A 16,390-nucleotide genomic window follows, 5' to 3' on the forward strand; every position below is an offset into this window, starting at 1 on the left:
TGCAGCAAGCAGGTTGATGAGGATGAGGTCAAGTGTGTTTTCCCACTTGTTGGTTCCCTCACCACCTGCTGCAGACCCAGTCTAGCAGCTATGTCATTTAGGACTCGGCCAGCTCGGTCAGTTGTGGTGCTACCGAGCCACTCTTGCTGATGGACATTGAAGTCCCCTCCCAGTCTTTAAAACTGAGATGAAGAGGAATTTGTTCACTCAGACACTGGTGAATCTTTGGAATTCTCTACTCAGAGGGCTGTGGAAGCTCAATCATTGAGCATGTTCAAGACTGACATTGATAGATTTCTGGAGACCAGTGTCATCAAGGGATATAGAGACAGCGTGGGAAATTGACATTCAGGTAGATGATCAGCCATAATCTAATTGAATGGTGAAGCAGGCTCGACGGGCTGAATGGCCTGCTCCTGTTCCTATGTTTCTATGCACCTCTTAAAGGGATGATATATTGTGGCTGGAGCAGGTGCTGGTCGTCATGCAGGAAGTCAATCTGACCATTGAAGAAAGGTACAAAATGGGAGAGTGTAGGCTCCAAGGCTTTTGGACACTGCACTGGAGGACTTGGTGATGGAGATGAAAAATAGGAGAGAGGTCCTGTATCTTTGGTGGGCCAGGAGGCCCTCCAGACACATGTTTAGAAAGCGGTAGGAACAGATAGTCCTGGAGTTCTGCCCTCTTACCACCTCAGTGCTTCTTCCAAGTGATGTTCAACATGGAGGAGCACTGATTCATCAACTGAGGGAGGGCGGTACGTGGTAATCAGCAGAGGTTTCCTTGCCCATGTTTGACTTCCTGATGCCATGAGAATTCATGGGGTTCTGAGTCAATATTGAGGACTCCCAGGGCAACTCCCTCCTGAGTGTATACCACTGTGCCGCCACCTCTGCTGGGTCTATCTTACTGGTAGACTCCCAGCACTGTCAAACCTGCAAAATCCTCCTTACTACCGTCTGGGATCTTGCTCCAAAATCCAATCATAGACTAGTCAAGGAACAACCTGACATAGTCACACTCCGAATCATATCTTACAGACAATGTCCCAGACACCACTATCACCCTCCCTGGGTATGTCCTGTCTCACCAGCAGGGCAGGCCTAGCACAGGTGGCAGCACAGTGGTATACAGTCAGGAGGGAGATCCCCTGGGAGTCCTCAATACTGAAGTCTTATGGTATCAGGTCAACCTTGAGCAAGGAAGCCTCCTGCTGATTATCAACTACCATCCCCCTCAGCTGATGAATCAGTGCTCTTGCATGTTCAACCAAGTGGAACAAATACTGAGGGTGGCAAGGGCACAGGATAGCCTCTGGGTGGGGTCTTCATTGCCTATGACCAAGAGTAGCTATTATTGACCAAGGTGGCAAGTTGCACCATGCAAATGCCAGGCAATAATCTCCAACAAGAGAGAATCGAACCATCTCTTCTTGATGTTCAGTGGCATTACCATTATTGAATCCCCCACTATCAACATCCTGGGGGTTACCATTGACCAGTAACTGAACTGGACTAGCCATATAAATACTATGGCTACAAGAGCAGGTTAGAGGCTGGAAATGATGCAGAGAGTAACTCACTTCCTGAATCCCCAAAGCCTGTTCACCATCGACAAGGATGCTGATTATCAACTAAGTGATGGAATACTCCCTACTTGCCTATGGCTGGAGCAGAGGTCATAGGGGCAGCCACCTGTGCTGAGTGAGTGCAGCTCCAACAACACTCAACAAGCTCAACACAATCCAGGACAAAGCAGTCCGCTTGATTGGCACCACATCCACAAACATTCACTCCCTCCATCACTGACACACAGTAGCAGCAGTGTGTGTACCATATACAAGATGCACTGCAGGGATTCACCAAGGCTCCTTAGGCAGCACCTTCCAAACACACGACCACTACCATCTAGAAGGACAAGGGCAGCAGATAGATGGGAACACCACCACCTGGAAGTTCCCCTCCAAGCCACTCACCATCCTGACTTGGAAATATATTGCTGTTCCTGCACTGTCGCCAAGTCAAAAGCCTGGAACTCCCTCCCTAACAGCACTGTGGGTGTACCTACACCACATGGACTGCAGTGGTTCAAGAAGACAGCTCACCACCACCCTCTAAGGGCAATAAATGCTGGCCCAGCCAGCGACTGTCACATTCCATGAATATACAATGAAAAATGCTGTACTCATTTTGACCCAAACTCAGAATTCAGAGCTGTATCTGCGCCTCTCAGCCGCTGTTATGGGGGGATGTGCCTGGTTTCTGCCTCGGCTCTCACCGTGAAGGATCACTGATGCTCTTTTCCCTGTGTTTCAGGCTGCTGATTCCCGGGACTCCATGTCCATGGCACTATATTCCCAGTGTTTTTCCTGGATCATTAGGAAAATCAATGCAAAAATCAAAGGGAAGGAGAGTTTCAAATCCATTGCCATCCTTGATATCTTCGGCTTCGAGAACTTTGAGGTGGGTGGAAAGTTCAGGCCTGAGCTAAGGAGAAACAGGTTGGGGGGGTGGAAACTGTCCCTATGACATCTGCGTGCCATGTCGAGGGGTGAGGGGTCAAGAGGTTGTGGTGAGGCCATGAGGATTGGGTCTGTCCTGCAATTACAGACCAGTCAGTTTAATTTCGGTGGTGGAGAAACTTCTAGAAACAATTATTCAGGACTGAATTAATAGTCACATGGAAAAGTGTGGATTAATTCGGAAGAGTCAGAATGGATTTGTTAAAAGAAAATTGTGTCGAACTAATTTGCTGGAGTTTTTTGAAGAAGTATCAGTGATGGTTGATGAGGGCAAGATATGGTGTATATGGATTTGCAAAAGGCGTTCGATACAGTGCCACACAACAGACTTGTGAGGAAAGTTGTAGGTCATGGAATAAAAGGGGCAGTAGCAATGTGGATACAAAATTGGCTGAGGGATAGTTAACAGAGGGTAATGGTTAATGGGTATTTTTCAGGCTGGAAGAAGGTTTGTAGTGGAGCTCCCCAGGGGTTGGCATTGGGACCCTTTCTTTTCCTGATATATGTAAATGATCTAGATCTTGGTGTGCAGGGAACAATTTCAAAGTTTGCGGACGACACAAAACTTGGGAGAATTGTAAACTGTGAGGAGGACAGTGTAGAATTTCAAAAGGACATTGACACATTGGTGGAGTGGGCAGATAGGTGGCAGATGAAGTTCAATGCGGAGAAGTGTGGGGTGATACACTTTGGTACAAAGAGCATGGAGAGACAGTATAAAATAAAGGATACTATTCTGAGGGGTGTGCAGGAGCAGAGAGACCTGGGTATATATGTACATAAGTCATTAAAGGTGGCAGGACAGGTAGAGAGAGCTGTTTCTAAATCATACAGTATTCTAGGCTTCATTAATAGGGGCATAGAGTACAAGAGCAGGGAGGTTATGATAAACTTATATAAGACACCGATTAGACCTCAGCTAGAGTATTGTGTACAGTTCTGGACACCACACTATAGGAAGGATGTGAATGCATTGGAGAGAGTGCAGAAGAGGTTAACGAGAATGGTTCCAGGGATGAGACAATTCAGTTATGAGGAAAGATTGGGGAAGTTGGGGCTGTTTTCCTTGGAGAGGAGAAGGCTAAGAGAAGACTTGATAGAAATTTTCAAAATCATGAGGGGCCTGGATAGAGTCGGTAGGGAGAAACTGTTCCTGCTTGTAAATGGATTGAGAACCAGAGGGCACAGTTTTAGAGTATTTTGCAAAAGAAGCAAATGCAAGGTGAGAAAAACACAGTGAGTAGTTAAGGTTTGGAATGCACTGCCTGGAAGTGTGTTGGAGGCAGGCATAACTGAGGCATTCAAGAGGGTATTGGATGATTATTTAAATAGAAACAATGTGTAGGGTTATGGGGAAAAGGCAGGAGGTTGGAACTAAGTTAAAATGCTCAGAGAGCCAGTGCAGACACGATGGGCCGAATGGCCTCCTACAGCGTAATAATTCTGTGATTCTGGGTCAAGAGGTAGTGGTAAGGGGTTGCAGAGTGAAGGGTCGAGAGGTCATGGTGATGGGTTGAGGGCTGAGGGGTCAAGGAGTGCAGGGCTGACATTGACCTTCTTTCTCCACAGATTAACCGGTTTGAACAATTCAGCATCAACTTTGCGAATGAGAAACTGCAGGAATATTTCAACAAACACATCTTCTCCCTAGAACAACTGGAGTACAACAGGTGAGACCATTCCCCCAAGCTCAACCTCTGATCTCAACCCTATACTCACCCCACCAACCCTGACTCCACACCACTGATCCTATCCTTTGGGACAGATCCCCAGCTCCTGGGGAAATTGACATGGCCTCATGTTCATTTTTTTTATTCCTGCAGAGAAGGGATGAGTTGGGAAGCAATTGATTGGATGGATAATGCTGAGTGTTTGGACCTGATTGAAAAGGTAGGAAACTTCAAATCCCAAGGACAAGAAACGCAGCAAGAATCCATGGAAATAGCCCAAACCGTTAGACTACTTGATGCCCAAACAATAAACATGCTCCTGATTTAGCTCAAGATTCACATCACAGGAACACAAAGGTACAGGAAAAGCTGCAAAATCCCACACTGGTGTCATAAGACAGTGTAGAGGGAGCTTTACTCTGTATCTAACCCCGTGCTGTACCTGTCCTGGGAGTGTTTGATGGGGACAGTGTAGAGGGAACTTTACTCTGTATCTAACCCCGTGCTATACCTGCACTGGGAGTGTTTGATGTGGACAGTGTAGAGGGAGCTTTACTCTGTATCTAACCCCATGCTGTACCTGTCCTGGGAACGTTTGATGGGGACAGTGTAGAGGGAGCTTTACTCTGTATCTAACCCCATGCTGTACCTGTCCTGGGAATGTTTGATGGGGACGGTGTAGAGGGAACTTTACTTTGTATCTAACCCCATGCTGTGCCTGTCCTGGGAGTGTTTGATGGGGACGGTGTAGAGGGAGCTTTACTGTGTATCTAACCCCGTGCTGTACCTGTCCTGGGAGTGTTTGATGGGGACGGTGTAGAGGGAGCTTTACTCTGTATCTAACCCCGTGCTATACCTGTCCTGGGAGTGTTTGAAGGGGACAGTGTAGAGGGAGCTATAGGCTGTAACTAACTGGTATCTGACTGTTGCTTGTTATTTATTATAGAAACTGGGCCTTCTTGCATTGATCAATGAGGAGAGTCGCTTTCCAAAGGGGACTGACTGCACGCTACTCGAGAAGCTGCATTCTCAGCACGGGGTGAGTGGGTGCCTGGCCACCTTTGGTTGCTAAGACCATGTTCAGGCTGACACAGGAACTGGGTGTCCTCTTCTACTCCATCTCCTAAGCATCCTCCTTCATCCTCTCACTTTCTCACTATCCTCACGCTCTCCAAATCATCACTCCCTTCATATCCTCACTCTTTCCAAATCATCACTCCCTCCATCATCTCACTCTTTCCACATCCTCATTCTCTCCAAAACCTCATTTTCTTCATCCTCTCACTCTCTCCAAACCCTCACTGTCTCCACTCCCTCACTCTCCCCAACCGCTCACTGTCTCCATCTTCATAACCTATCCCTCTCACCACTCTCTTCAAATCCTGCATATATCCATCATCTCACTCTCTCCATCCCCTCAGTTTCTATCCTCTTGCTCTCTACATCGTCTCACTCTCTCCATCTCCTCACCCCCTCCACCGCCTCATTGTCTTCATCCCTTCATTCTCTCCATCACATCACTCCACCTCCTCAATCTCTCCATCTCCTCATGACTCTCCATCTCCTCACTCTCCCCAAATCATCACTCTCTGCACCCCTCACCCTCTCCAAATGCACACTCTCTCCATCCGCTTGCACCTGCCATCCCCTCACTCCATCTTCTCACTCTCTGCAACCCTCCCTGCCTCTATCTTCTCACTCTCTCCATCCCCTCACTCTCTCCATCTCTTCATTTGCTCCATCTCCTCACTTGCTTCATCTCCTCACTCTCTGCATCCCCTCTCTACCTCTATCTCCTAATCTCTCTGTCCCCTCACTCTCTCTATCCCCTCACTCTCTCCATCTCCTCACTCTCTCCATCACCTCACTCTCTCCATCTCCTCACTCTCTGCATCCCCTCTCTACCTCTATCTCCTAATCTCTCTGTCCCCTCACTCTCTCCATCTCCTCACTCTCTCCATCTCCTCACTCTCTGCATCCCCTCTCTGCCTCTATCTCCTAATCTCCCTGTCCCCTCACTCTCTCCATCACCTCACTCTCTCCATCTCCTCACTCTCTGCATCCCCTCTCCACCTCTATCTCCTAATCTCTCTGTCCCCTCACTCTCTCCATCTCCTCACTCTCTGCATCCCCTCTCTACCTCTATCTCCTAATCTCTCTGTCCCCTCACTCTCTCCATCTCCTCACTCTCTCCATCTCCTCACTCTCTCCATCTCCTCACTCTCTGCATCCCCTCTCTACCTCTATTTCCTAATCTCTCTGTCCCCTCACTCTCTCCATCTCCTCACTCTCTCCACTCCTCACTCTCTCCATCACCTCACTTGCTTCATCTCCTGACTCTTGCGATCCCCTCACCCTGTGCATCCCATCAGTCACTCCATCTCCCCAATCTCTCCATCTCCTTACTATCTCCAAATCCTGACTGTCTCCATCCCCTCCCTTTCTCTATCTCGCCACTCTCTTCAGCTGTTCACTCTCTCAATCCCTCACTCTCTCCCTCTCTCCGTCCTCTCACTCTCTCCATCTCCTCACTCTCTCGATCCCCTCACTCTGTCCATCCCATCACTCACTCCACCTCCCCACTCTATTGACCTCCTCACTCTGTCCATTTCCTCACTCTATCCAAATCCTTAATCTCTCCTTCTGCTCACTCTTTCCATCCCTTCACTCTCCACATCTCAATAATCTCTTCCTCTCCTCATTCTCTCCAAACCCACACTCTCTCCATCTCTGCACTCTCCCCAAATCCTCACTCTCTGCACCTCTCACCCTTTCCAAATGCAGACTCTTTCCATCCGCTTGCACCCTCCATACCCTCACTCTCTCCATCTTCTCATTCTCTGCACCCCTCCCTGCCTCTATCTCCTAATCTCTCCGTCCCCTCACTCTATCCCCCTCACTCTCTCCATCCCCTCACTCTCTCCATCTCTATAATCTCTCTCTCTCCTCACTCTTTCCAAATCCTCACTCCATCACCTCACTCTCCTCACATCCTCAATCTCTCCATCCCCTCACTCTCTCCATCCTCTCAGTCTCCCTTCTCTCACTCTCTCCAGCTCCTCACTTTCTCAATTACCTCATTCTGTCCATCCCATGACTCATTCCATCCCCTCACTCTCTCCATTTCCTCACTCTCTCCATTTCCTCACTCTCTCCATTTCCTCACTATCTTGAAATCCTTAATCCCTCCATCCCCTCAGTCTCTCCATCTCCATAATCTCTCCTTCTCCTCATTCTCTCGAAATCCTCGCTCTCTTCATCATCTCACATAAGAACATAAGAAATAGGAACAGGAGTAGACTATTTGGCCTCTCAACCCTGCTCTGCCATTCAATAATCATGTCTGATCTTCTTGTGTTTCAATTTCCACATTCCCATCTACCCCCGATAACCTTTTGATTCCCTTGCCTAACAAGAATCTATCTACCTTTGCCTTAAAAATATTCAATGACTCCGCCTCTATCACCTTCTGAGGAAGAGAGTTTCAAAGACCCACAACCCTCTGAGAGAAAAAAATTCTCCTCATCTCTGTCCTAAAAGGGCGACCCCCTAATTTTAAAACAGTGCCCCCTAGTTCTGGACTCACCCACAAGAGGAAACATCCTTTCCACATCCACCTTGTCAAGGCCGCTCAGGATCTTGTAAACTTCAATCAAATCACCCCTCATCTAAACTGCAGTGGAAACAAGCCCAGTCTGTCCAACCTTTCCTCATAAGACAACCCACTCATTCCAGGTTTCAATCTAGTAACTCCTCTGAACCGCCTCCAATGCATTTACATCTTCCTTAAATAAGGAGATCAAACTGCACACAGTATTCGAGGTGCGGTCTCGCCAATGCACTGTATAACTGAAGCATAACATCCTTACTTTTATGTTCAATTCCTCTCGTAATATAGGATAGCATTCCATTAGCCTTCTTAATTACTTGCTGTACCTACATACTAACCTTTTGTGATTCATGTACTAGAATACCTAGATCCCCTTGCAGCTCAGAATTATGCAGCCAATCTCCATTTGAGTAATACTCCGCTTTTTTGTTCTTCCTACCAAAGTGAACAACCAAACATTTTCCCATTTGCCAGATCTTTGCCCACTCACAGAACCTATCTATATCCACCTGCACCTCCTCATGTCCTCTTCACAACATACTCCCTACCTATCTTTGTGTCATCTGCAAATTTAGCTACCATGTCTTCACTCCCCTCATCTAAGTCATTGATGTAAATTGTAAAAAGTTAAGGCCCCAGTACAGACCCCTGTGGGACTCCATTCGTCATATCCTGCCAATCAGACAAAGACTCATTTATGCATACTCTCTGTTTTCTGCCAGCCAGCCAATCTTCTATCCAGGCAAATATTTCACCCTTACACCGTGTGGTCTTATTTTCCGTAATAACCTTTGATGTGGCACCTTATCAAATGCCTTCTGGAAATACAAGTTCAGTATGTCTACAGGCTCCCTTTTATCTACTGCACATGTTACTCTTTCAAAACACTCCAATAATTTGGTTAAACATGATTTTCCTTTCACAAAATCAAGCTGACTCTTCCCGATTCCTTTGAGCTCTTCTAAGTGCCCAACCACAAGCTCTTTATGATCAATTCTAATAACTTCCCCACGACAGATGTCAAGCTAACTGGCCTACCATTTCCTGTTTTCTGCCTCCCTCCCTTCTTGAATAGACGGGTTATATTTGCTACTTTCCAGCCTTTTCTGAATCTAGTGAATTTTGGAAACACCAGCACATCGATAATCTCATTAGCCACCTCTTTTAAGACCCTAGGATGTAGTCCATTGGGACCCGGAGACTTGCCAGCCTGCAGCTCTATCAATTTCCTTTCTCTAGTTCACCTCCTGATTTGCAGCTATTACTGGAATGTTTTTATATCCTCAAAGTGAACACAGAAGCAAAATATTTGTTTATTTCTTCCACCATTTCCTTATTATCTACTATTAACTCCCCATTCTCATTCTCTAGAGAACCAACACTCACTACATACTCTTTTCCTTTTTAAATAGCTGTAGAAGCTCTTGCTATCCATTTTTACATTTCTAGCCAGCTTCCTCTCATACTCTAATTTCTTTCTCCTGATTAACCTTTTAGTCATTCTCTGCCATTCTTTATATTCTGAACAATTACCTGTCCTGCCACTCATCTTTGTGGAATTTTCGTTCAGCTTGATGCTTTCCTTAACTTCTTTGGTTAACCACAGATGTTGGGTCCTCCCCTTAGAATTTTTCTTTATAGTAAGAATGAACTTATTCTGAATACTCTGAAATATCCCCTTAAATGTCTGCCACTACTTCTCTATTGATCTATTCTCTAGTCTAGTTTCTGAGTTCACTTCAGCCAGCTCAGCTTTCACCCCCCTAGTTGCCCTTATTTAAGTTTAAGATTCTAGTCTTAGACCCACTCTTCTCCCTTTCAAACTGGATATAAAATTCAATCATATAGTGGTCGCTGCTACCAAGGGGTGTCTTTACTCTGAGGTCATTAATTAATCCTGTAACATTACACAATACCAAGTCTAATATAACCTGCTCTCTGGTTGGTTCCAGAACATGCTGCTCTAAGAAACTCTCTCGAAAGCATTCTAAGAACTCCTCATCAAGGCTACTACTGTCAATCTCATTTTTCCAGTTTATGTGTAGTTTAAAATCACCCATGATTATTGCCGTCCTCACTCTCTCCACATCCTCGCTCTCTGTATCCCCTCATTCTCTCCACCCACTCACTCTCTCCATCCTCTCAATTTTTCCATCTCCTCACTCTCTCCATTCTCTCAATTTCTCCTTCTCCTCATTATCTGCATCCCTGCACTCTCTCCATCCTCTCACTCCTTCCTTCTCCTCACTCTCTCCAACTCCTCACCCTCTGCATCCCCTCACTCCCTCCTTCTCCTCACTCTCTCCATCCCCGCACTCTCTCCATCCCCTCACTCTCTCCATCCCCTCACTTTTTCCATCTCCTCACTCTCTCCATTCTCTCAATTTCTCCTTCTACTCATTCTCTGCATCCCCTCACTCCCTCCTTCTCCTCACTCTCTCCATCCCCGCACTCTCTCCATCTCCCCACTCTCTCCATCTCCACACTCTTTCCAGCCCCTCACTCTCTCCATCTCCTCACTCCCTCCATTTCCTCACTCTCTCCATCCCCTCACTCTCTCCATCTCCTTACTCTCTTGATTCCCTCAGTCTGCCCATCTCAACATTCACTCCATCTCCTCAATCTGTTTATCTCCTCACTCTCTCCATCTCCTCTCATGTTACCCTCATATTTCCAGAGACTAAAAGGACCTTTTGCCATTTTTTTGCAGAGTAACTCATTCTATGTGAAGCCACGGGTAACTGATCATCAATTTGGAATAAGACATTATGCTGGGGAGGTGAGTCTGTAAACAGATAGTCCACAACACACGGTGTCAGTCTCACACTGTATTCAGAACACGTAGAATCATGATCCAATTCACTTCTTAAAGAATCAGTTGACCCTGCCTCCACCACACTCTCAGGTAGTGTATTCCAGATCCTAACCACTCGCTGTGTGAAAAAGATTCTCCTCATGTCGCCATTGCATCTTTTACCAATTACCTTAAATCTGTGCCCTCTCATTCTTGATCCTTCCACCAATGGGAACAGTTTCTCCCTATCTACTCTGGGTAGAATGTGTAATACCAGGGGCCACAGTCTCAGGATACGGAGCAGGCCATTTAGAACAGAGATGAGGAAAAATTTCTTCACTCAGAGGGTGGTCAACCTGTGGAATTCTCTACCACAGAAGCTGTGGAGGCCGGGTCACTGAGTATATTCAAGAAAGAAGTTGATTTTTTTTGGATATTAGGGGCATCAAGGGGTCTGGAGGGAAAGAGGGATTATGCGTTGAGATAGAGGATTAGTCATGATCATATTGAATGGCGGAGCAGGCTCAAAGGGCTGAATGGCCTACTCTTGCTCCTAGTTTTTGTGTCTCTTTGCCCAGATCCCTCATGATTTTGAATACCTCCATCAAATCTCTTCTCACCCTTCACATCTCCAAGAAAAACTGTCCTAGTTTCTCCAATTTATCCAGGGATGGTTCCTCATCCCTGGAACCATTTTCGTAAATCTTTTCTGCACTCTCTCCAATGCCTTCACACCTTCCTAAAGTGCGGTGCCCAGACCTGGACACAATACTCCAGTTCAGGCTGAACCAGTGTTTTATAAAGGTTTATCATAACTTCCTTGCTTTTGTATTTTATGCCTTTAGTAATGAAGCCTAAGATGCCATATACTTTATTTATCTTTATCACCGTCTCACTGTCACACAGTCTCCATATCAACAGTCTCAGTTTGACACGATGGTATGAGATGGATTGGAAAACGCTACTTAAAGGGATGACGGTGGATAGGCAATGGCAAATGTTCAAAGAGCGCATGGATGAACTGCAACAATTGTTTATTCCTGTCAGGCGCAAAAGTAATATAGGAAAGATAGCCAAACCATGGCTTATGGAAAATTAGAGATAGTATTAGATGCAAGGAAGAGGCATACAAATTGGCCAGAAAAAACAACAGACCTGAGGATTGGGAGCACTTTAGAATTCAGCAAAGGAGGACCAAGGGATTGATTAAGAAGGGGAAATAGAGTACGAGAGTAAGCTTGCAGGGAACATGAACACTGACTGTACAAGTTTCTATAGGTAAGTGATGAGAAAAAGATTGGTGAAGACAAATGTAGGTCCCTTACAGTCAGAAATTTATAATGGGGAATTTATAATGGGGAACAAAGAAATGGCTGACCAACTAAATACATACTTTGGTTCTGTCTTCACAAAGGAGGACACAAATAACGTACCAGAAATGTTGGGGAACACAGGGTTTAGTGAGAGGGAGGAACTGAAAGAAATCAGTATTAGTAGGGAAATGGTGTTGGGGAAATTGATGGGATTGAAGGCCGATAAATCCCCGGGGCCTGATAATCTACATCCCAGAGTATTTAAGGAAGTGGCCCTAGAAATAGTGGATGCATTGGTGGTCATCTTCCAAGATTCTATAGACTCTAGAACAGTTCCTACAGATTGGAGGGTAGCTAATGTAATCTCACTATTTAAAAAGGGAGGTTGAGAGAAAACAGGGAATTATAGACCAGTCAGCCTGATGTTGGTATTGGGGAAAATCCTAGAGTCCATTATAAAAGATTTAATAGCTGAGCACTTGGAAAACAGTGTCAGAATTGGACAGAGTCATAATGGATTTATGAAAGGGAAATCATGCTTGACAAATCTACTGGAATTTTTCGAGGATGTAACTAGTAGAGTTGATGAGGAAGAGCCAATGGATGTGGTTTATTTGGACTTTCAGAAGGCTTTCGACAAAGTCCCACATAAGAGATTAGCGTGTAAAATTAAAGTGCATGGGATTGGGGGTAGTGTATTGAGATGGATAGAAAACTGGTTGGCAGACAGGAACCAAAGAGTAGGAATAAACGGGTTTTTCCCGAATGGCAGGCAGTGACTAGTGGGGTACCACAGGGATCGGTACTGGCACCCCAGTTATTCACAATATATATTAATGATTTGGATGAGGGAACTAAATGTAATATCTCCAGATTTGCAGATGACACAAAGCTGGGTGGGAGGGTGAGCTGTGAGGAGGATGCAGAGATGCTTCAGTGTGATTTGGACAAGCTGAGTGAGTGGGCAAATGCATGGCAGATGCAATGTAATGTGGATAAATGTGAGGTTATCCACTTTGGTAGCAAAAACAGGAAGGCAGATTATTATCTGAATGGAAATACATTGAGAGAGGGGAAAGTGCAACGAGACCTGGGTGTCCTCGTACACCAGTCATTGATGGTAAGCATGCAGGTGCAGCAGGCGGTAAAGAAGGCAAATGGTATGTTGGCCTTCATAGTGAGAGAATTTGAGTACAGGAACAGGGATGTCTTGCTGCAATTATACAGGGCCTTGGTGGGACCACACCTGGAATATTGTGTGCAGATTTGGTCTCCTTATCTGAGGATAGATGTTCTTGCTATAGAGGGAGTGCAGCGAAGGTTTACCAGACTGATTCCTGGGATAGCGGGACTGACATATGAGGAGAGATTGAGTCAATTAGGATTATTTTCTCTGGAGTTCTGAAGAATATGGGGGGATCTCATAGAAACCTCTAAAATCCTAACAGGACTAGACAGGGTAGTTGCAGGAAGCATGTTCCCGATGGTGAGGGAGTCCAGAACCAGGGGTCACAGTCTGAGGATATGGGGTAGACCATTTAAGACTGAGTTGAGGAGAAATTTCTTCACCCAGAGAGTGGTGAGCCTGTGGAATTCGCTACCCCAGAAAGTAGTTGAGACCAAAACATTGTATGTTTTCAAGGAGTTAGATATAGCTCTTAGGGTGAAAGGGATCAAAGGATATGGGGAGAAAGTGGGAGCAGGCTATTGAGTTGTATGATCAACCATGATCATAATGAATGGCGGAGCAGGCTCGAAGGGCTGAATGACCTACTCCTGCTCCTAGTTTCTATGTTTCCATGACACGGTCTCAGTCTCCCAAGGTCCCAGTATCATTGGCCCCAGTATCTCACGGTCCTGGTATCACGTGGTCTCAGTATCACATGATGTCCATATCACACAGTCTAGGTATCACACAGTCCCAGTATCACATTGTGCCCATATCACACAGTCTTAGTATCACACAGTCTCCATATCACACGTTCTCAGTATCACATTGTTTCCATTCCACAGAGTCTCTGTATCACACGGTCTTAGTATCTCATGGTCTCCATATCACACTGTCTCAGTATCACACGGTGTAAATATCACACGGTCTCAGTATCACACCATGTACATATCACTTGGTCTCAGTATGACACAGTGTACATATCACACGGTGTACATATCACACAGTCTCAGTATTATAAGGTCTCAGAGTCACATGGTTTCAGTATCACATGGTATTCATATCACATGGTCTCAATATCACATAATCTCAGTATTACACAATCTCCTTATCATGTGGTCTCAGTATCATGGGGTTTCAGTATCACATGGTGTTCATATCACACGGTCTCAATATCACATGGTTTTAATATCACACGGTCTCCAAATCTCACAGTCTCGGTATCACACAGTCTCCATATCACATGGTCTCAGTATCACACCGTCTCCATATCACATGGTCTCAGTATCACATGGTTTCATTATCATACAGTGTTCCTATCACACAATCGCAATATCACAGTTTCACTATCACACGGTCACGGTATCACATGGTCTCCATATCACACAGTCTCCATATCACATGGTCTTAGTATCACACAGTCTCCATATCACATGGTCTTAGTATCACATGGTCTCCATATCACACAGGCTCCATATCGCATGGTCTTAGTATCACGCAGTCTCCATATCACACAGTCTCCATATCACACGGTCTCCATATCACACGGTCTCCATATCACACGGTCTCCATATCACACGGTCTCCATATCACACGGTCTCAGTATCACATGGTTTCAGTATCACACAGTGTTCCTATCACACAGTCGCAATATCACACAGTTTCACTATCACATGGTCACGGTATCACACAGTCTCAGTATCACGTGGTCTCCATATTGCACAGTCTCCATATCACATGGTCTTAGAATCACACAGTCTCAATATCACGTTCTCAGTATCACATGGGGCAGAAGTTTTGGATCGATGTGCAGGCATGCCTCTGACCTGATCGGACATGACATCGCCTGGGACGATGTTGGGTGAGCATCCTGACGTTATCTCAAGCTCGTGCGATATTTCGGTCATTGGGTGCTTGTGAAAGTCGGAAGTGTGCCCGCCGACAATTAAGAGGCCAGTTAAGGTCATTAAAGTTGTAATTGTCTCTGACTTTTCGTGGTCCATCCAACCTTACAGTTGGCGGATGGGTGAATCAGCCGGGCAGACTTTGCATTTTTCATTAAACCTCAGCGAAGAGTGGGATGAAATTTCCATTATTAAATAAAAAAAATTAAAATCAATGGACAGCATTTTTCTCATGCATATGTTCAGGTGACTGACTGTGATGTGTGGACAGTTTTATCTGGACTTCACAAATTTTATTTATTGTTTTTAGAGCCTTCAGCTGCCTCAAACAGCTCTCTGCCTTTAGGAAGCCCATGCACACACTTACGCCAGCACCCACCCCCCTCCCGCCCCCACCCCCGCAGTGCTGAGCATTTCAGCGCACTCTTCACACTGGCTTGTCGTTAATTGGCCGGCCAGTGTGAAATTGTGGTTGGGGTCCAATCGCGGGTGGTTGTCCGTTTCCCACGATCCCGGACCCGCCGATTGCACCCGCCCACTGACCTAAAAATCCTGCCCACAGTGTTCATATCACATGGTCTCAGTATCACATGATCTCAGTATCACATGATCTCAGTATCATACAGTTTCAGTATCACATGATCTTAGTATCACACAGTTTCAGTATCTCATGATCTCAGTATCACAGTTTCAGTATCACACAGTCTCAGTATCACATGGTTTCAGTATCACATTGTCTCAGAATCACATGGTCTCATTATCACACTGTTTCAGTATCGCAAGGTGTCTGTATCATACGATCTCAGTATCACAGTCTCAGTATCACACGCTGTACATAACACACAGTCTCAGTATCACACGGTCTCAATATCACACGGCCTCAGTATCACATGGTCTCAGTATCACATGGTCTCAGTATCACATGGTCTGAGTATCACATGGTCCGAGTATCACACGGTCTCAGCATGACATGGTCTCAGTATCACGTGGCCTCAGTATTACATGGTCTCAGCATCACACAGTCTCAGTATTACACACTGTATATATCACATGGTCTCAGTATCACTCGGTGTCCATATCACTCAGCACAAAGAGCTGCATCCTCTTCCCCTGGGGTTCAGATCACCCCATAATCCTGGCCCCCTCACAGTCTGTGACCCTTAGCCCCTGACCCTCTGTTTTCTGTTCCAGGTCATGTACGATGTCCGTGGATTTCTTGAAAAAAACAGGGACACTTTTCGAGATGATATTCTGAACATGCTAAAGGACAGTAGGTGAGAACTCTATCTATGTACATCTCTCGGGGTTGCATTTTCCCAGTTGTGCTGCCAATTACGAAGCCACCTCCAGGGGCCTTGTCCAATTCAGGGCAGTGGGTTGTCCAGGAACGAGGGAGGCCTAATGGGAGGG

The 16,390-nt window shown here is 45.7% G+C and overlaps 1 protein-coding gene across 1 annotated transcript in view; it reads left to right on the forward strand.

Moving 5' to 3' along the window:
• myo10l3 (myosin X, like 3) overlaps window positions 1-16,390 on the forward strand; it is a 383,661-nt gene that overhangs the window by 208,705 nt on the left and 158,566 nt on the right. The window contains exons 12-17 of the mRNA XM_041201628.1: window positions 2,316-2,462; window positions 4,091-4,191; window positions 4,345-4,411; window positions 5,138-5,230; window positions 10,512-10,580; window positions 16,172-16,254. Coding sequence (XP_041057562.1) covers window positions 2,316-2,462; window positions 4,091-4,191; window positions 4,345-4,411; window positions 5,138-5,230; window positions 10,512-10,580; window positions 16,172-16,254 — 560 coding nt within the window. The remainder of the gene's footprint in view (window positions 1-2,315; window positions 2,463-4,090; window positions 4,192-4,344; window positions 4,412-5,137; window positions 5,231-10,511; window positions 10,581-16,171; window positions 16,255-16,390) is intronic.

This window comes from Carcharodon carcharias, chromosome 12 (assembly GCF_017639515.1).
Source record: "Carcharodon carcharias isolate sCarCar2 chromosome 12, sCarCar2.pri, whole genome shotgun sequence".
Classification (NCBI taxonomy): Eukaryota; Metazoa; Chordata; class Chondrichthyes; order Lamniformes; family Lamnidae; genus Carcharodon; species Carcharodon carcharias.